The 20,767-nt window shown below is 53.2% G+C and overlaps 2 protein-coding genes across 3 annotated transcripts in view; one reads left to right on the top strand and one right to left on the bottom strand.

Annotated features, from left to right (window-relative positions):
* ASTN2 (astrotactin 2) overlaps nucleotides 1-20,767 on the top strand; it is a 364,218-nt gene that overhangs the window by 226,445 nt on the left and 117,006 nt on the right. For both annotated transcript variants that reach the window (XM_076355678.1, XM_076355679.1), the window contains 3 exons: nucleotides 4,332-4,456; nucleotides 4,892-4,996; nucleotides 6,525-6,704. In XM_076355678.1, the coding sequence (XP_076211793.1) occupies nucleotides 4,332-4,456; nucleotides 4,892-4,996; nucleotides 6,525-6,704 (410 nt within the window). The remainder of the gene's footprint in view (nucleotides 1-4,331; nucleotides 4,457-4,891; nucleotides 4,997-6,524; nucleotides 6,705-20,767) is intronic.
* On the bottom strand, nucleotides 12,748-20,655 carry TRIM32 (tripartite motif containing 32). The gene is given in 4 exon segments (XM_076355681.1): nucleotides 12,748-17,621; nucleotides 18,476-18,591; nucleotides 20,576-20,634; nucleotides 20,636-20,655. Coding segments are annotated over 4 exon segments (2,211 nt in total). The 3' UTR covers nucleotides 12,748-15,605.

The following is a 20,767-nucleotide window of genomic DNA, read 5'->3' as shown; positions in this document are numbered from 1 at the left end:
CCGGCTGAGCTGAGGAGGAGAAGCTGCTCCTTCCCCCAACGGCGTTGCTAACAGGAAAATGAAGTGAATGTGAGCCACCAGCTGATCTTTCACTACTGTGGGCCAAAATCCCACTGTGACCTTGGCCCTGGCTTTCAGCGCCTCGGCAAGGGTGCCCCAGGGCTCAGCAGAATCGTGCCATGGACCAGGACCTGGCAGCCGTGGCCCCGTCCAGGAGGACCACAGCACTCCAGCTGCTCCCCAGCGCCTGCATCGGGCTCTCTTGCTCCTCCAAACCCCCCCCTGTCGCTCAGGGATGCTGTGGGATGCCGGTCCTTTTTAGAGGCTTCCCATCGGCTGCATGAGATGATACCAGCACTGTGGAGCACAGCAATGCAGCCCCTACGCTGCACCACGCCACGGCTGTATTGCATGACCTTGGGTGTGTTAGTTAAGGTCATATTCCCCGAAAACATTTCTAGTTTATGTATCTAGTTTCAGAAGGACAGGAGAACACTGGCACAGCGGGCTCTTGCTGCCTGAGCCCTCCTCCTGATACCTGAGCAGCCGCTAATTGCCTTTACCCCACCAGCACCCCGAGATGGAGGGAGCTGCTGTCTGTTATCTGTGTCACCCGAGGCAACGGGTGCATTTTATGACTCGGCCAAAGTTACACGGTGTCCATCAAAGCCAGGATTTTGAACTCAGTTTAATCCAGGCGACTGCCTTCCTCCTCAGCCCACCCTGCCAGTACGAGAGCTCAGTAAAGCCTTTGGCCATTTGACCTTTCCCAGCATCAAAACTCATTTATCTGGAAGTCAGCTCCCTCCCAAGGCAGGGACGTACTCTGGGTTGGATGCTACTGGGGAGCGGGGCTGCGAGGGAGAAACAGCATTTCCTTGTATAATGACTCAGTATCTGCAAAGTGCCCCGAGAGACGTTCAGATCCCCACCAGGAGAGCGCTGCGAGTCGACGAGTGGATACAGTGTGCATCGTGCTGGAGAGAGCAGCACGCTCGCTGCTCCTGCGAGTATCGGGCATCTGCTCTGTGAGTGTTGGGGAGATGCTGGGGGGCAGAACGAGAGACAGAGGAGGATGTTGTGGGGCTAGCAGGTGCTGGGAGCAGGCGGGTTTGCTGGGCTCACTCCTGATCCCATCGGAATAAACCTGGCTCCATGGCTGGTAGGAATCGTGAGGTCATGAAGGCACCGCTGTGCCTCTTGGAAAGAGCATGGACCCCCAGTTGTGAACCCGTGTGGGGGTGCCGGTGGCTTGGCCGTGCCCTAGATGGAGGCACGTGTGGCGGCACATGCGCAGGGATGCTGTCACATCCCTCCCCTCGTCTGTGTCCCTGCCCCTCACACAGAGCCTGACGGCTTTGATCGGAGCTTCCAGAGAGCACAAAAGCCTGGCAGAAACTCTTTTTTGTGCCTCAACGGTGAGCAGCGCTGCGAGCCGCAGGGTTATTAATAAGGCGCAGTGGAAAAGGAGCTACAGCCCTCTGCCGGCTGCGGCTCCGCAGCACACCGCCCTCCGCACCGGCCGGGCACGCCGTGGGCAGCACCCACCTGGCGCAAGCGGTTTTGGGTGTGCCCATCATCTGCCCTCCCGGTTTGCCTTCCTGCACCCGCAGAAGCAGCGGGGGCTCGACGCGGTGCCGGCTGGCAGGGCTCTGCAGGGGGGCTGCGCCATGCCTGGACCCTGCGCCCAGCGGGTGCTCCCCTCCATGGGGCTTCGGTTCATCCCTGCTTTGGGGTGGCAGGGAGCAGGGGGCTGGAGATGGGGAGGGAGGGAGGAGATGCAGGAAGGGTTTGGTAGCAAAAATGCATCATCGAACTCCTCCTGAAGTCCTGCCTTGTACCGCTGCTCCCTCCCATTACGGGAGCACGTTGTGGGCACGCGCCGGTGTGTACACCCACGCCTTGACTCGCACTTGCCCCTTGTTTTTCCTTGGCCTTTCGACTGTGGAACAGTTAAAGCAAATGGCATTACAGCAAGCGGCACCGCAGAGCGTGGCTTTTCGGTAAATACCTTTTCATAGAGGCGTCAGCTCTGAGCAACAGCCGCTGCGTGCGAGTTCCCCTCCCACCGGTGTGCGTCTCCTCCAGCTTCTCCCTCCTTAGCCGCCCATGCGTGGACCACCAGCCCCCGGGGGCTGTCCTGCCGCCCGAATGAGCCGGGCTCATGAACAGGGACGGGTGGTCTGCAGGCTCGTGGCAAGGGCAGGTGTCGGTGAGATGGTCCAGGTGGGTTTGTGTGGGGGAAGGAGGAGATGCTGCTTCTTGGCATCTCCTCTGCCCCGTGCTCGGGTGCAGGGCACAGGGTTAACGCAGTCGTCTGGCCTCTGCCATGCCGCGCGTTTCTGTCCACCATGGCTGAGCTCTTCTGGCACTGCCAGGTCTGTCCCCTTGTGTGGGGCGGTGGGAGAGCGCTTGGGAAGGTGCCACCAGCCAGTGTCATTGTCCCTTCTGGTCCTTTTGGAGGTGGGATGCGGGGCTGGACAGGCTTCTGGCATGACCTGCCTGGCCCTTGCACTACCCTCGGGTGCAGGGCCGACCCTTCAGGGGTGGCAGGAGGGCTCAGCACAGCTGCATCCCGCTTTCTCGCTGCGGCATCACGCCTCTCCAGGGCTTTGGGATTTGGTAGTGCTGATGCTTTTCTCCCTTTTCTGCTGAGGCAGAGCAGCAGAGACACCGACACGCTGCTTCCTATGCTCCCTACTGGCTTGCCTAATTTTGCAGCCCCTGCTTCCCACCACCCACACACATAGCTCCCGGCTCCGGCGGTAATTGCAGTTCCCCATTTGCATCGCTAAGACAGCAAAGGGCTCAGAACAGCAAAGCACCGCTCCGCCACGGGAATCCCACGCCTGGTGTGATCAATAGGAGATTTGTGAGCACATGTGTGAGCGAGAGGCTTTTCCCCTCAGACAAATAAACCACTTTTTCTCCGGCAGTGCCTAAAGTGAAGCTCCTGAGATGCAATCAGGTGCCAGTGGCTCTGAGGTGGGGGTGCAGCGTGAAGGCAGGCTGCTGCCTGGTGGCAGGGCTGCCTGCACAGCCGTGCTCGGCCCCACTCATGTGTCCCCACCTGCAGCTGCTCATCCACAGCTCCTTGCCTGCCTCGGGGCCGGGAGCATCCCCAGGCTGGTTGCACGGGGCTACGGCCTCCTGCTTGCCACGGGTAGAGGTTGCAGTGGCTGTATCCTGACGCTGGAGCAGCAGGAGGGCCCCGGGGAGGTGCTCCACCAGCCCGGCGTCTCGCCACAGCAGGACCCTTGGATGTGGCCAAAGTGTCTCCACTTGCGAGTTGATCATGGGATGACAGAGCACCCTTCCCAGGGACGAGCTGTGGGGGGTAAAACCGGGGAAGGGGGGTGAACCCGGCAGCTGTTTAAAGGAAAATCTATTCAGAAAAATGCAGCTGGGGCGGGCGGTGCCAGCCTGAGCTGAGCCTCCCCCCAGCTCCTGGGGCTGACCTGATTTTGCAGGAACCTCCCTTTTTTCTGCTCAGCTGCCCTTTTGTCTCCGCACCCGGAGGACGCAGAGTCTCCTGGCCTATATTTTGGCTCTAAGATCAATATTTAAAATCCCCCTCCCGTTTCCTATGCGCAGGCGCGAGTCGTTTTGCTTGCCATGGGAGGCTCGTCTCTCAGAGACCTGTCTGTTCACCATTTCAAATAATTTCCCTGGTATCGTTGTTCTAGAAACAATTCATTAGGGGCCTGTTATACAATGTTATACCTGCCAAGGTTAGAAAAGAGCCCGCATGTGTGGTAAAATCACACTGTGAGCTGCACGCGCCGGCTTTTTTTTTTTTTTGGTGTCTGTCTATAAATGTACCTTTTCCTCCTTTTGGAGAGCCAGTCATCCGGGGGCAAAGCCGTGGGGGCGATGGTGCTGCCTGGGATGGGGAGCCCCAGCGGGGCTTGGTCTGGTGCTTGGTCATGGGCGCATACTGAGAAGATGCTGCAGGCGGTGGATAGGGGCCGCTTTGGGGTGTAGCAGCCATTCCTCTCTCCTCGCTGCTGTCTGCCCCCTCTCCAGTGGCACACTTTGAAAATCCGGGCCAAAACCAGTGGCCGGGTCCCCAGGCTGAGAGCGGTCCCACGCTGCCGGAGAGCTAACGGAGCCACAGTCCCCAGGGAGCTCGTTAAGCATCACCTCGGAGGGCTGCGGAGCCGGGGCGGCTGGCAGTGGGGGCTGCAAACCCCATCCCCTGTTAGGTCTCCTGCTTGCAGATGTCCCTTGCCCTCCTGAGCCATCCGTCCCCGTGCCACCGGGGCAGCTCAGCCCCCCTGCCCGGCCGTGGCCTGCATCGTTGCTTTGCAGTCGTCTTTTTCTCTCTGCAGGGAGAATAACTTCATCAAGGACTTCCCCCAGCTGGCCGACGGCCTCATGGTGATCCCGCTGCCCGTGGAGGAGCAGTGCCGCGGCGTCCTCTCGGAGCCCCTTCCCGACCTCCAGCTTCTCACCGGTACGAGCTGCGCCCGGGCTCAGCCCCCGCTGAGGACAAGTGCAGCAGCAAGAGCCCCTTCTCCCACCCTGGATCCCAGCGTGGTCCCCAAAGGGCATCAGCACCCCCAGCATCTCGGGGTCCTTCACAGCATCCCTCCTGCATCCCTTGGGTAGAAATAGCATATGGGCTGTGCGAGTCCACCCCAGCACGGCAAGGCAGCACCTCCATCCCCGCGAGCTCCTGGCAGCCGCAGCGTGCCACCACAATGCTGGTCCTGCCAGCGCTCTGTGGACCCCATGGCATGACCGCTGGAGGAGGTTACCATCCCTGCTACCATCCCGTTTCTTGCCCCTGTGGCGTGTAGCGAAGCAATTGCTGGGTGTGAGCATTAAGCGTTCCCCAGAGTGCGACCGCCGGGTCGGCCGCGGCTGAGCGCTGGCTCTTCCTTTGCAGGGGACATCAAGTACGATGAGGCGATGGGCTACCCCATGGTGCAGCACTGGCGGGTCAGGAGCAACCTCTACAGGGTGAAGCTCAGCTCCATCACCCTCTCTGCAGGTGAGGGTTTCTAGCGGCGGGGAGACGTGTCTCTACATGGGTGGGTGGGTGGGTGGTGGTCTTCAGCCCCAGTCGTGCCGAGCATCTCACCAGCATTTCCCACCTCCAGGCTCTGCTCGGGCAGTAACTCACGCTCCCAGCGCTGCTGCAGAGGCAGGCAGGGAGATTTTCCTCCTTTTTACAGGGGGGAAACCTGGGAGTTTATGCAGCTCGGTTGCACAAACCAAGAGCTGGGGTCAGAGCCAGGATCAAGCTAATAAGCAACACTGCGGGGAGGATTCACATGGGGGTGGCTGTGTATACGTGTATGTAAGACAAACAGTAAGTTCTTAAAAAGATGTGGTTTCAGAAGGACCCAAAGCACTTGTAAATGCGTGTCATATAAAGCAGGGAGTCGCAGATGAAGAAGGGATGGGCAGGAGGATCCTGGAAACGTCAAAACATTTCACTTCCATGTTTTTATAGCTACACATTTTGTTTCAGAAATGCTGAAACATTTTGTTGCGACCTGAAATGTTTTGCCTTTTCATTTCAAAACAGCATTTTTTATTTAAAAATCAACCTGTTTTTAAATGGGGAAAGAAAAAAAAAAGATTTAGTGCAGACATGCTGCACAGCCCCAGAACAAAATAACCTGCTTGGAGCTGAACAAAATATTTGGGTTCAGCTCAAAATGAATTCTTCTAGCTTTTTTATTAAACCAGCCTTCTCCTTCAATAAACCAACCAACCAGCCAGATAACCTCATTTTGGTGACAGTTATGACGTATTTTATTGCAGTATGTTTTCAGTTCCACCACTGAACCAAAACGATTATATCAGCCAGCTCTAAATGATGCCAAGGTGCTGGGTAGTCACCAATGCCTCCACAATATTTCATCTCCGTAGAGCAGTGAGGGTCCATGTCCTTGTCCCATGACAGCAGAGGCGCTGCAGGGCGTTGCTCAAGAGGTGCCCTGACCCTTGCACACCCACGGAGCTGCCATCAGCCCAGCCCCATGTGTCCCTATGGGCTGTCTCCAGCTTTCCTAAAAATAGTTCTTGGTTGTGCAGGGTATTTACACTGGGGATGGTCTGCAGTGCAATCTGTAATAAATTACACCAGGAGAACATCTCTGGTTATGGTTACTGCAAAGCAAAGGCCAAGCACATCCTCTGGGGAGAGCGTTGATGATGTCCCAGCAGCCTGCAGAACAGGATGGAGCTGGTGGGAAGGTGTTTGTGTGTGTGTGGATATGTGTGTCTGTGCACACATGTGTTCACATGTACACTCCCACAAATTGATCTGAGAAATCTCTTAGGGAGAAGAATCATAGAAGGATGCCAGAGCCACAGCCCAGGGTAAATAGCAGGTTGTGGATTCCAAAGGATCATGTAGACCATGGAGGCAAGAGAGGAGGAACTGTGCTTTGCATCCACGCGGGGACTTGTCTGTCTTGAGCGGGGGATCTTCTGGGCCTTCTTTCCCCCGGGCTGTGGCTGGCAGCCCTGCCTGGCTGACCTGCCGATCCCCTGCCTCCCTCCCACAGGCTTTGCAAACATCCTGAAGATCCTGAACAAGGACAGCAGCCGGGAGGAACTGCTCTCCTTCATCCAGCAGTTTGGCTCCCACTACATCGCGGAGGCGCTGTACGGCTCCGAGTTCAGCTGCACCATCCACTTCCCCAGCAAGAAGGTCCAGCAGCAGCTCTGGCTCCAGTACCAGAAAGGTGAGGAGGGTGGCAGAAACGGGCAGGGGCACAAATGCCAGTATTATTTCGTGCTGTTTTCCAGCTGTCAGCCCCTCTCCCCCGTGCATACGCCGTCACCGTGCCGGTTAGCGGGCGCAGACAGGAGACTTGTACCAAACTGAGTGCCCAGCAGCAGGAGGTGGTGGCACGTGTCCACGGGCAGCATCCCTGAGCCAGGTGAACCCGTCCTGCCTGCTCCTGCCCTTCGGCTGCTGCACTCTGGCTCCATCCTTCCCCGGGGGGACCCTCTTCACCACCTGCCCCCGGCTCTGCCGTGGTGGCCCCCACACGCCGGGGTCCTCGGCGTCGGGTGATGGAGATGTGACATAATTGAGCTGTATCAGAATGGCTTCATTTTATTGCTTGTGACAATGACGGTCTTTAAGGAAGTGTATTAAATCAATAGCAGACTCATTGTGCTACACCATAAATAATGAGACACATCATTAAACAGGGCAATAAACTTCAGGACTTTGAAGTAATACAATTAGGTTATGTTTATAAAAACTCCCTTATTGCTGTAGCCTTCTATTTGCCAATTCATCTCTCTCCTCCAGGGAGCTGGGGGTATTCCCCGGGTCTGATATTTTTCCATTGAAAAACATGTGTGGTGTTTCATAGGGCCCATCGTAGGGCTGATGGTAATGGAGGTCGTAAAGGCACTTGCATCCTGCCCCGCGGGCGCTGCCGAGAGCGGCCTTGTTTCGTGCAAGCCAGCAGACAGAGGTGTGCTCCCGCCCGCCACCTCCGTCGCTTTCTGCCCATTTTTTTCCTCTGTCTTCCCAGTGCAGCTCGTCTTGTAAGCGTATTTATAACACCCTGTACTCGTTTGTTTGGGTTTTAAATAGTGATAAATTAAGTTTGCCATAGCAATGCCCCTGTTTAGCAGGAGAAAGTGTCGTGGAGGTGTGTTGTTTACGTACTCGTGATGTTATTAATCATTTGGGCGTGCTCCCTGCAATCCTTGGGCAAACATGTCGGTGGGGAGCAGACCCGGAGTGGCTCCATGGTCCCAGCGCTGTCACCACAGATGCAGGGTTTCTCCGGAGATGCCAGGTGGGAACGAGGCGGATGCTGCAGTCTGAGCTCGGCGTGAGCATCGCCGCTGTTTCACAGTGCTGGGGCCAGAGGGGAGATGAACGGTGGCAACACTTGATCCGGTGGTGAAATATCTCCCGTTTCTGAGCCCCCACCTTCCCCCCGGCCTGGGGCAGCGGTGGTTCCCAGGGCTCAGCCACAAAGCCCCACGGTGGCACAGGGCCTGAAGGCGAGCAGTGCCTCGCTGACAAAATAATTTCCTTTTTAGTCCATGGTATGCAGCTGGCCGAGGCGGGCTCCCTCGCTCCCCACCCGACTCCCGCCCGTGCCCCTGGAGCTGTGCCCAGCCCGTGCCGCTCGTCGGGCTGCCCCGGCACGCTGGGGGCATCCAGGGCATCCTTCCCCACCGCCTGCGATGCACCAAATCGCTTGTGGGACCCCAGAGATCCCCCGGGGGTTTTGCGTGTAACGCCTGGACATAAGCATTTAATTTCTGACCACGCGGCATTTAGACACCGGGTGCTGGCTTCTTCGTGTGTGGCTCCGTCTGTGGCTTTGGTAGCTGGTGGGGTCGGTGAGGTAGAACTTCGGGGCCATTGGTACTGCAGAGGGGACCAGTCTTGTACTTAGCTCTTTGATGGCCAGAAAATGCTCTCAGAAGGACATCGAGGATGTTCAGGGCTCTTGCCGATACCGGGGGAGATCAGCTCTGTGGACAGAGAAGAAGGTGTCACGAGAAACCCAGGGCTCTCTCCTGGAGAAACACCAGTTAGCTAAGAGAAAGAGCTTGCTGTTTATGGTAGATAGATTTTATTCCCAGCTTCTCCACTGATTTACCCTCATTTTGCCAGTGACATAAGGAGGATCTGAATAAATAGCTCCAGCTAGACAGTTCTGGATGCTTTCTCTACTTGGAAACAGCGCTGACCCGCCGGGCTCCCCACTGCTAGCCAGCCCGTTTCCGAACTGCTCAGAGAGCGCACATATGCATCATCTCTAATAAATACAAAAGTAAGGCCAGGATAACTGTAATTTATTAGCAAACAAAGCAGGTCAGAAGAGGAGGGGGAGAGGAGAGTCTCGAGCTAATTGGAACGGCACCAAATATGATAAAAATGCACATTGCAGCGTGTTTGCAGCATCGCACAAAATTATTTTAATATTTTAATCAACTTCATAAATCAATCGGCAGGCCTCAGGAGGCGGCCTCCGCCAATAAAGCGCACAATCTGCACGTCGAGCCCTAATTGAAAACACGGTCTCGAAGAGGAGACCATGCTGCTGGCAGCCGGACTCCTCGTAAAGCACCGGGCCAGGCGCTGGCTCTCTGCCGAGGCTGGAGCAGACCAAACGCCGCGCTCGCAGCCGACAGAGCAGCCCATGACGTGGGTTGGTGTCTGCAAAGCGCTTCCTTCAGCCAAACGGAGGAGAAGGCGATCCGGCTCTCGCCAGAGACAGCAGAAAGTTGGTGCCTTCTCGCTGCCTGGACCCACCGCCCCACCGGGACGGGCAGGCTGCAGGCACCACCGGCATTTGCAGGCTGCTCTGCCTGTAGAAATGCAAAATGTTCCCCTTCCTCCTGCAAGTAGATAAGGTGTGTGCTGGGGGGGAGGCGAGGGAGCCTCCCACCCTCGTTCCTAAGGATTTGCAGGAGCGAGTGCTGCAAACGAGAGCGGCAGAGAGGCACGGAGGCACGGCTGTCTGCCCGCGTGGCTGTGGCACGCTGAGCACTGCGCTCCTTCCAGGGCAGACGTGGAAACATCCCCCGGGCTCCCCTCTAGGAACCGTGTTAGCCCGTGAGCAAACCAAACCAAAACCCAATTTTATTTCATGCAGCATGATTAAAAGCCCAGTTTTTGGGGGCTGCTTGCTCTGGCTCTGTGCAGCCAAGCAATGCTTTAATTCATCGGCGTGGCCTCCAACCAGGGACCTTGAGATCGACCCGGCCATTGATCTGTGCCACGGGAGCCTGCATCGGCTCTCCCCCATCGAAGCCAGCATTTAACGCTGACGGCGCCTCGTTAAGTTCGTACCAATTGTGTGAGCGTCTTCGTTTGGCAGCTGGGGCAAACGCGATGCCCCTGGCCACCTCCTGTTGCGTGTAAGAATGTGCTGGGTCTGGCTGGGATGGAGTGAACTGGCTTCGTCGCAGCCTCTGTGGTGCTGTGCTTTGGATTTGTGGCTAAACCACTGTTGATAACACCCCAGCGTGTTGGCTGCTGCTGAGCAGTGCTTGCACAGCGTCCGGTCTTCCTCTTTCCCACTCTGTCCCCGCGGTGAATAAGCTGGGGTGCGCAAGAGGTTGGGAGGGAACACAGCCAGGACAGCTGACCCAAACTGGGCTATTCCACACCATGTAATGCCATGCTCAGGGATAAAACTGGAGGTAGAGGATGGGGGTCAACCCACCACAAAGACACTCACAAAATGTACAGGAGGAAAGAGTAAATCCATCCAGTAAATCCACCTGCCAGGGACTGCTTCAGTCCCTGCTAAAGGTTTATCAGAGACCTGGTTGCTCTGTGGCCCCTCGGTCTGGCTGGATGATGATGAGGAGGAGAGCTTGGTTAGGGAAAGGGAAGAGCTGCTCTGACAGCAAAATCTGACAGCCCCGGTGGGATTTCCCCAAGAGCTGTTCTAGCTTGCTTGTTCCCACTGTGATACACAAAATGCAGAACAAATGTCTGTAAGTGCTCCGGCACTTAGAGAAAATGGAGATGTCATCAGCACAGGGTCTCGTCTTGTCGAGCATTTGAGTGAACAACTCTTTTCCTTCACATGGTGCAGACTAGCTGAACCTCGGTGTGGGAGACTTCTGTTCTCCAGCTGGGAAGAGTTGGAAAAAGGAATGGCGTGCCAGTGGTGTGCTGTCACGGAGGAGCACGCAGGCTTGCAGGAGCTCCCCTCCCCTGCCACCGAGGACCGGGGAGATGCGCAGCTGGGGAGCGGGGAGAGGTGCTGATGAGCTCAGGATGTGCTGTGCACGGGAGGAGGAGACTCAGGGGGTTTCACTACCCAACTGTTAGGTTGCAGCAGTGCTTTGGGACTGCAGTGAGTGAAATGTTTGTTTTGCTTGAATTTCCTGTGATCTCTAGATGGAGTTTCCTTGGCTGAGGTTACCTGGCCACGTTGGGCGCTCAGCAAGCTGAGCCTTGAAAGTGGCTGCTGCGGGTGTGAAAGAGGTTCCCTCTCAGTAACACCTCTTACATTAAAATAGTCCACGGAAGGGCTGTGCCCTGACAGGTCCTATCACATTCCCTAAGGCTTTCCGCCCACCAGCTCCCCCAGTACTTGCTTCTCTTCTCTTGGACCATATGTCGTTGGTTGTATTTACCTTTAAGAAGTTACAGTTTTCATGCTTTCTTGTGAACTCAGCAGTTTAGACAAAAGATCTTCATAAAATACAAGCCACTTTAAGCATACAGCCTCGAACTCCGTTAAAATAGCAGTCCATATTCTTCTGAGTAGGGTCTGTGGATCCTTTCTGTCCTCTCAAGGTCTCATTCATCTCCCTTCAGATCTGGTACTGCCGTAACACAATTAAGATTGAACTAGTCCACGGGAACCTTTAGTTTTCATTTCCTAGACACAATCAGGTGCATTAAGAAAGCTGTAAGGCAAGCTTTGCATCTATTAAAGGAGATAATGGCTTTCCTTTATACCTGCTTGGTCAGTAGTAAAGCATATAGAATTTCCCTGACCTTGAGCTCTGTTCCTATAAACAACCACTCTGTTACCTTTGTAACACTCTTACTGCTCGCAGTTTATGTCATTATATTTATTTCAAAACCTCTGATTTTGACATTTTGTTCGTAGGAGGAAAAAACAATCTAGCTGGTTGCCGTGAAATTTAGTTTAGACTAAAATATGTGCTGTGACTCAGTCTGCTAAATGACCTTATGCACTGCTTATTGTAATCCAAAATTGCCAGGCAAGTAGAGTAATTAGTTGTGCAAAATGAAATAACTTTAAATCCTCGCATTGAGTAATGACCCAGAAAAATCACTTAAGCTATACAATAGAAAAGGCTTGAAGCATATGGCTTTATTTTTACTTTTGTAGCTCTGCCCCCTTTGATTAAGAAACAGGCTCTCCCCCTCAGCCCTTTAGAAACCCCGGCTGTCGGTTGCTGCCCAGAACAAATGTTCACGGCTTAGTTGCCGCTACCCTGAGAAATCGTAACTTCTCATAAAACGGCAGGGTAAGTCTAACAGCACCGGCACGGCAGTTGTTCTGCAAGGATCGTATACGTTTGATAAACCAGCAGCTCGGATCTGTTTAAAGAGCCGCTTCATATCATCCGAGATGAGCCCACGTGATAAAAACCTTCACCCAGATCAGCAAACCCAGCTGGGTGGCAGGACCAGGGGAGAGCCTGCACGTGCTGCTGACGTACTGGTGCCTTTGAATGCCGAGTGGCAAACTGCTTAGCTCTCCTTTGGCTCCACCTAAACACACTGTTTCTAATACGATTGTTTGCAGCATTTAGCAAAATTATCCAGAATAATAGGTGAACCCTCACAGCAGCACTCCTGCCAGCCCCAGCAAATATGTCACCTCTGCAGCGGGGCAGAGCTGAGCCAGAAAGCCCCTTGGTGAGCCAGGGACATGGGTGATGGAGCCTGCAGCCAGGCTTCCACGTCCCGTTACTGAGCGCTCGGTGCCAGTGAATTTGGACCAGACCTTTAAAACATCAGGTATCAGCTACGGTAAAGAGTAAGATATTGCCCTTGTGGGAGTATCGTCGTGAATTCAGGTATGAAACTCTAGTATTTGTTTATGAGGTGGGTAGGGAAGTGTCAGATAAAGTTACGTGAGACCTGCCAAGGAGATCAGATTTATCCTCCACAACCTGATGGCATAAAAGGGGTCTCGTAGCCATTGTGTTCCCAAGTCTAATCCCCACTGGCCGTAAAAAACAATCTGCCACCAAAGGGAGGAGATGAAGTGTTTTTAATAAGAAAATGAGACGTTTGCAATGCGCTTTTAATTGGATCAATTTTTCCTTTATTACACAATCTTTAAAAACCAAACACATACGTATAACCAGACAAGCTCTTTCTCCAGGTAGAGAGCAGAAGCCAAACTATTTCACCACAATCCTTAATTACTCCATTTCATCTCGTTTGGCAGACGATCACAACATTGTGTAGGGGCACCACGGCAAGAAACACAGCTCCGCAAAATCATCTCGCAGTCACTATCGAGTTTTGTCAGGGGACGTGCATACCCTGGGCGAGGGACAGCAGGTTTTTTTTTTTCCCTTTTCGGCCTGAAACCCAAGTCCAGAAGAAGAGCCGCAGGCGGCACACACCCCCAGGTGCCGATCGCAGCGTCCTGGCCCACCAGTGCATCGCAGGGTAGTGTTATTTTTCTTGAATCTCTGAGTGAGAAACAGATGACAGACGCTTTTTTCTGAACTGTGTAACCAGGAACAGGCTGGGGTAACCAACTACTCAGTTTACTGGACCAGCTTTTATGTCCCTTCAAGCACTCCAGGAAATGTTATTGCTAGTAGTGTGATGTTTATTGCAAGAAGAAAAATAATCCATTGGAACAGAAAATGACAGAGGTACATATTATCATAGATAATATTGCTTCAATTATTCAGGTCCACGGTAGCTTCCTGCTTGGAGCAGTTCTTAGAAACAGGAGAAATGTTTAAAAGAGATCAATAGGAGAGGAACCGCCATTACCATAATACTGGAAAAAATGCCTTGAGTTACAATGTAATTAACTGCAGAAGGGCCCAGTAATAGTTGTCATCTCCCAAAAACATACATGCAAGTTGAGATCGGCTCCCCAAATTGCGGTTACGTACCTTAGGCGACTGCCCCCTCCCACCCAACAAAAGAGAAGCAGAGAATGTAAATAATTATGTGCAAGTTGGTAGCCTTGGCAAACACACGGAGCAGCTTCAGGAGGGAAGGGGGGTTCAATTCCCTTGGGCTCCCTCAGCACCATCTACCATGCTAGTGTCTTAGCGCCTACTCCCTTCTCCGAAAGCTATTTCCAGTGAATTATAGCGAGAGAGCTAGGAAGTAGCCCTGATGGAGGGGCACCTCCATCACACAGCTGGGTGTTTGCTGTGCTGGCCCTCTGCAGCGCTTTGGCCGAGCACAACAGGGAGCGAAAAAAAAAACCCAAATCCCACCAAAATCTGCTCCCAGCGCTTCTTCTGCAAAACCTGTAACTGCCGAACAACTGGCTGGAGCAGCAGCAGCTCTGAAGCCTATTTTACTTTGCTGTTTCACTGGGGGAAGGTATATGGGAGCTTAAAAAAAAAAATCACCTGTTGCATACATGTAGTAGCACAAGTAGCAAACAATTTGCTGTAGCATGGCAGCCACCGTAAAATCAGCTTTTATAGTCTGTGGTGCCCCCAAATTCGCAACTATGTTGTTGATAGCAACAAATAAATGCACTGCAGTGTAACTATTATCTGTGGCAGATTAACATGCTACCGCTGTGCCCTATTTAAGTGCATCTTTCCTTCAGTAAACTATTCTAGGTGAGCAGCACCACAGCGAGGTACACACTTATCAGCCAGGAGAGCAGCGCTGCGGGGGCCTTGGTTCACACGGCTGCAGTTTTGTGCTTCATTTGGCCCAAAGCCGTGATGAACGTGAACTCTGATGCCTGCTGGTGCTGTAAAAAAAAAAAAAAAATCTGAGGAATGTAGTGTTTTGCTGTGCAAGGGAAAAAAAGGTAATGCACCAATGGATGTGCTTCCAAGTATTAAAAAAATAAAAGCGAAACAGCCCCCCCCCAGTCCCCATCTCAGCAGTGAGTAGCTTGCACGTACGAAGTGCAGATGAGTGGAAACCTATTGCTAAACGCAATGGTCTGGAATGCAGAATACTGAAGTGCAGGTGAACATACAATATGTTGCATTTAATCCCATTTATTACAATCTCCCAGTCTTATTCCCCCAGCCCTTCCCCCCCTCCCCATGAAGCTTTTGATACCAGACATACCTTCCAAAGACAGTTTCCAGGATACATTTAATAATAAAACAACAGTGAATATCAACCATAGGTTTCCCCTGGGTTTGTTTTTTTTTTTTTTCCCTCCAGCCCCCTCCCTTTTTACCCCCTTCTACCTAGCAGAACTCTTAGTAGTAATAAAAACCCTATTGCCATCAGAGGGCAGTTTTCTGGCTCAGCTCGGTCTCCCATGACTGCACAGTACTCACTTCACATTGAACAGACACGGTTCACAAATGGCACAACAGGGGCGATCTCCTGAATACCAGAAAAACGGAGAGAAAACCCTCCCTCGTCAGTTTGAAAGTAAAGTTCCATCTCCCCGCCGTTTAAGAGGGCTATTTTGTTTTATGCAGTGCTGCAATCAGAAATTGCTTTCTCTAGTAGTTGCCCAGACAACTGCTACCCAGTTCCTTGCGAGTACCACAGCGAGAAGAGGATTGCCTCTCTAGTCCTCTAAGGGAAGGCGATTTAGAGCAGTCAGTCAGTGTTTATGGCACGAAGAAGGATACAATGGTTGAAGCTGGAAGCGTAGGAGATGTGGCAAAAGGAGGTGAGAAGGTTTATGGAGTGACCAGTCATTTAGCAAGGAACCAATACTCCAGAAGGGTGGATCCTTTCCCTCACACTTGTTCTTTTTTATTGTACGGATTTTATATAAAAAGGAAGAAGAAAAAGCAGACCACCACCACGTAAGCTATTTTGTTTCTAAACGCAAAACACGACAGCCTCTGTGCCAAACCCCCCTCGGTTACGGCACAATCTTCCTGAACGCTTGACATCGGTTCCCATCAGATTGCAATAAGGCCGGAAGAATCTCTTGCTGCCAAAAGGGGCTTTACCTAGAGACATGCCTTTAAGGGGTGGAATATCTTCTCAGATGGTAACTGTAGATCTTAATGCAATGATCCCAACAGTCCAGCACCAGCAGCTGCCCTTTGGGAGTAATGGCGATACCGACGGGACAGGTGAGTCCTTCCCGGATTAAGATATTATAGCCACCTCCTTTAGGAAAATGCAGGATTTCTTTACGGCTGCTGTCAGCAACAATGAGGTCTCCCCTGGCATCGACACACATGCCAGCAATGCACCTGAAATCCTCATTCTCAGAGAAGAAGTGGCTAATCTGGCGTCCCAGCTGCCCATCTGGGCCGACGGAGCCAATTGAAAAGCCTCCTTCTAAATGGTGTTCGTACTGCCGGTTTTCCAGGTTAAGCCCCAGCCCTTGGGTAAAGTATATGGTCCCTTCAGCATCGCAGGTGACAAACTTTGGGCGCACTGCGCTACATAAGCAGCTGTACTTCACTACCCCCATGCCGCGGTCCACCGTGAAACACCAGAGTTTCCCTCCTTCCACGTCGGTCACTACAAACTGCCCAGAAGGCAGGGCGGCGATGCCCCAGGGCTTGCTTAGCTGGCTCCGGTGACACGCCACGCAATGGCCGTCCATGGTGTAGACCTTGACAGAGTTATCGTAGCTGTCAGTCACACCTATCAGGCCATGGCAGTTCATGGTGACAGAAAGGGGAGTCAAATTGGGCAAGTCTGCTCCAAGGAAACTCAATACAAAACTATCGATTCCGCTAGGGCTCCGGCGGATCTCCTTCAGAAAGCCCTTGCGGGTAAAAACCTGGATTCGGAAATTGCCTCGGTCTGCCACAAGCACCTCTCCTTGCAGGGTGACGTGTAGGCTGACGGGGAGATTAAACATCCCTGGCAGGCTGCCCTTGGAGCCCATCTTCTTGATGAAGTGACACTGCTGGATGCTGGTGGCTGCTTCAGGCATCCTTGGCTTGGCTGGTGAGGAATTCGGTGTGCAGCTGGCCTCTTCTTGCACCAAGTCAGGCTCCCTAAAGGATGCTGATGAGGATGCTGCAGTTTCCATGAGCGATTCCTCCATGTTAACGGTCCGGGGTTTCTTCACCACCTGCCCGATCTGCAGCGGTCCCACGTGGCTCACCTTAAGGAGTTCAACCTCTTGAAGAGTCAGCTCCCTTGGGAGACTGTTTGTCAGTTCTGGTTCTTCCTCATCTGCTGCCTCCTCCAAGAGAGCTATATCTCCCTGCTTTATTTTGGCAAGGAAATAGTCACAGCGAGACATTATCTGCACTTCTGCTAAGTTCAGCAGATAAGCTTGCTCCTCCATTACCTGATTATTTACCTTCTCCACTTCAGACAAAGAGGTGGTGAAGAACTTGCGTGACCTGGCCAGTTCTTCCTGGATCTTGCGCTCTTCTTTGCTGTAATCTTGCAGAACCGCTTTGTATCTAGAGTGCAGGTCTCTCGAAACACCCTCCAGAGATGCTTTTCTTTTCTGCAGATCACCCATGAGCTCCCGAAGTCTGGCAAGCCTCGTCCCAAATTCCCTCCTACGCTCTTCAGCAGCCTCTTTGATAGCAATGACTCTATGCCCTTGGGGCATGTGTGATGTCTCCTTGCAGGGCTCACACAGAACTAAGCTACAGCTCTTGCAAAAGTGCCTTGGCAACCTTCTCCCACAGACCTTGCACATGAGAAGACCCACCACTTCCCCCAGTCCGGTGGTGTCTATGATCTTCAGCACAGTAAGATTGTCAGTCAGCTGAGCTAAGCTTGTGATCCGTGTGATTTTGCTGCAAAAGGGGCACCGTATCCCGTTAATGCTGTTTGCTAGGAGTTTCTCCAAGCACTGTTTGCAGATGGTGTGCCCGCAGTGTAAGAGCTTGGGTCTCAGGTGCTCCTCAGTGAAGGACTCCATGCAAATGGGGCACTCCAGGACCTCTCGGAGTGCATCCGAGTTGAGATGAGGGGCGGCAGCCATGGCTTTCCAAGGCAGCTTTAGCCGGTGCAAAGTCTTGTACTCGCATCTATTCCAAGGTGCTCCGATTCTGTCCTGAAAGAAAAAAGGAAATGTGATTTATGTCATCACCAGCAGTTACATATACATGCGGTTTACTTCTGGTTTATCACCCAACCCTGGAAAAAAGAAGCCCAGTTAGCTTTTCCACGTTTGGAAAGGATGGATTAGTCATCATAGCTAATCTCAGAGCGGGCAAATTCCAAAACTAACTTGCAGCTCCTAGTGCAATGAATTATTCACTTGCAAAATTTGTAAGTAGAACTGAAAGAAGTGTAATGGCAGCAATAAGGAAGCCCAATAGATATTGATGACTGAATCATCTCCTCATGGTGCCCATCTCCCGCTGCCAAGCCTCCGAGTTTACATAATTTACTGAAACCCAGGGAGATTAAACCAAGCATTCAAAATGTTGTGCATCAAAAGAGGAACCAGATGGCGCAACGCTTTAGGACATTAATATATCACCTCTGGAGACCTGCATTCAGATGTGACATCAGATAGGAACGAAATAAATGTGGTTGTTTTACTCTGCTTTTCTAGATAGCCAAAATAATTTTTCAAGGTTTCATACGTTTGCCAGAAAGTGAAACTAGAAGGAATGATTTGTCAGCTTCCACTCGTTCTGGGAATGACTGTACATACTGAAAACACACAGCGAAGATTTTATGCCACTGTATTTCATTAACCTCTGCCATGCTGCATCATGCTTCAGCATGCAAATTAAACACAGCTCGACGCGGCAGTGTTCTAGCAGGTATTAGCAATAATGGAGTTAACAGACAACTCCAAACATTCATTAATATATACTACAAGTGTTCACTATTAGTTCTTGAACTTAGCTTAATTGCATATAATTTCTCCTTATTTCACAATCTTGCAGCGTTGACCTCATTCTTGTAGTCTGGTTCAGTTTTATACCGCTCTGGTTGCCGTGCAGCTCCAATCCAGGTTTCTCCATCCTCACATCCCTCACAGCAGGGAGCAGACCCCAGCAGCTCTCTTGCTAAAGCAGCCATCCATTCAAAAGGGAACAGAACAGGGTTCACATCATTAAGTTATTATTCAGTAGACTGGGTTTCAATACCTTTGCTATTGCACTGCTTAGCCATTAAAAGAAATGGGGAAGGAAACATTTCTTCTAGAGGGAGAGAAGGAGGTAGTTAGTCTTTAAAATGAAGAGAGGGATGTGAACAGACAGCTTTTTCTGAATAATGGCTGCATGCATGCAGCACTCTCGCTTCCCTGCTGGGTTTGCCTGCTTCATCCTCGGGAGCGTTTCAGACAGAAAGGTTCGCTGTATTTCAGTCTACCATTTGCTTAAGTGGAAGAAGACAACTGCGATGAAGAAAAGTTCTTTATGTTCATAGAGAGAAGGAAAAAACAATTTATCAGCTGCACTTCACAGTCCTTCAGAGCCCGCATCTCAGGAAGGGATTCAGTGGCGGAGCAGAATCTCCAAGTACCAGGCTGGGATCTGATCCTTGGCTCAACGGTGGCACGATGAATAGCACATCCCTGGCACCCGGGGAGCAGTGACAGTCCAGGCACTTGCTGCCGCTGGCACTGAATACGCTTCCCTTTTATTCTTAGCATATATCTCGGCTGGGGAAGCAGAAGCCGGGGCGCTGCCATGTAGATCAGAAACCTTCCTCTGAGGGATGAAAAATCTGTATTTTAAAACGATTTTTAAAAATGAAACACAGGATACCAGATCCATTATTCTTATTTTCCTTGGAAATACGTCAAAAGACTTGCTTAGGGAAGGATGAGGGAGCAGCACAGACACCAGAGACGCCAGAGAGTTAACATAAAAAGCTACCTTTAAAACAAGTGTTTTCATTAGAGAACAATGGCGGAGGGGATTTTGTTTAGTTTTAAGTTAGGTTCGGTTTTTAGAAAGATGATTTGTACGACATTCTTTTCATATATAAACCCCTTTTATCGGAATGCCAGCATGCGCCTTCGGAACGTGAAATTATTTTTACTGCTGCACTTTTATCTTGATCTCGCGCTCGGCCGTGCCTTCATGGAAGCTTAACAGCGAGTTGTTCTTGCGTACCAGTGCCTCCCGAGGCAGCTCCTCCGACGCAGAGCAGGGTCTGAGAGAAAGCCTCAGCTGAGGATCAAGCTATAAAACGCTGTGAATTGTGTGAGTTTGGTTTCCTCATACTTAAAAAAATTTCCTGCCGTAGCTTCGCTTCTCACTCCGCAGTTTTTAGTTAGGACGCGTGGTGAGACGAGGAGTTTCACTTGCAATTAGTTCATGGCTTGTGTCATTAGCAAGTTAAAATAATAGGGTGAAGCTGCAAAATCTGCGTTGTGACCTCTCCCTGCAGCGTTTAGGACAGGCTTCCAGCGACGCCGGCGAAAGCAGCGTGACGATCGGCGGGGTTTGGGGGTTTTTGCTCAAGGCAAACGCTCGCGGCGTCTCCGGCGTGCCGCAGGGCCCGCTCCCCCGAGCCGCCCGAGGCTGTCCCCCGAGCCCGGCTCCGCGGGCGGCCTGCGGGCTCTCGGCAGGGAGACGCGCACGGACCGTCAGGGCGCTCGGTTCGGTGCAAACTGCCGTTCCAATGGCAGGAGGGGCCCCCTCCCGCCCGCCTCCCCCCCCCCCCCCTCCCGTCCCCCCGCCGCGGCCGCCGCTGGGTTCCAGCAGGTGCGCGGGCAAGGCCCGGGCCGGCCGCGGCCTGACGGGGCGGACCCGCCCCGGCGCGGCCGCCGAGGGGCTCTCGCCGGCGGGGAGGGCCTAACCCGCCGGCCGGCAGCGCCCGTCCCGCGGAGGCGCGGCCCGGCGGGGCTTCAGGCGGGGCTGCCCGGCCCGGCCGCCCCCTCCCCAGCCCGCCGAGGCCGCCCCGGCCCCGGGCCCGCGGCTGCCCGGGGTGGGGGGGGGGGTGGGTGGGGGTGTGTGGTTCCCGCCCGCCGCCTCCGCCCCGCGCCCCCGCCCCGCCTCCAGGGGGCGCCGCCGCCGCGGGGCCCGGGGTGCGCCCTACCTGCCCGCCGCTCCCGGGACGCGCGCCGCTCCCCGGCGTGCCCCGCGCCGCCGTGCCGCGTGCGCCGTGCCGCGGAGCATGCCGGGAGATGGAGTCCCGGGAGGCGGCCTGGGGCCGGGGCGGGCGCTGGGGCTGGGGGGAGCGGCCGAGGCGGGGCCGGGGGAGGAGGAGGAGGAGGAGGAGGAGGAGGAG

The sequence above is a fragment of the Aptenodytes patagonicus genome, chromosome 18 (genome assembly GCF_965638725.1).
Source record: "Aptenodytes patagonicus chromosome 18, bAptPat1.pri.cur, whole genome shotgun sequence".
In the NCBI taxonomy this organism is placed as follows: Eukaryota; Metazoa; Chordata; class Aves; order Sphenisciformes; family Spheniscidae; genus Aptenodytes; species Aptenodytes patagonicus.
The sequence above is the reverse complement of the archived record's forward strand: the minus strand, read 5'-3'. Positions and strand labels throughout refer to the sequence as shown.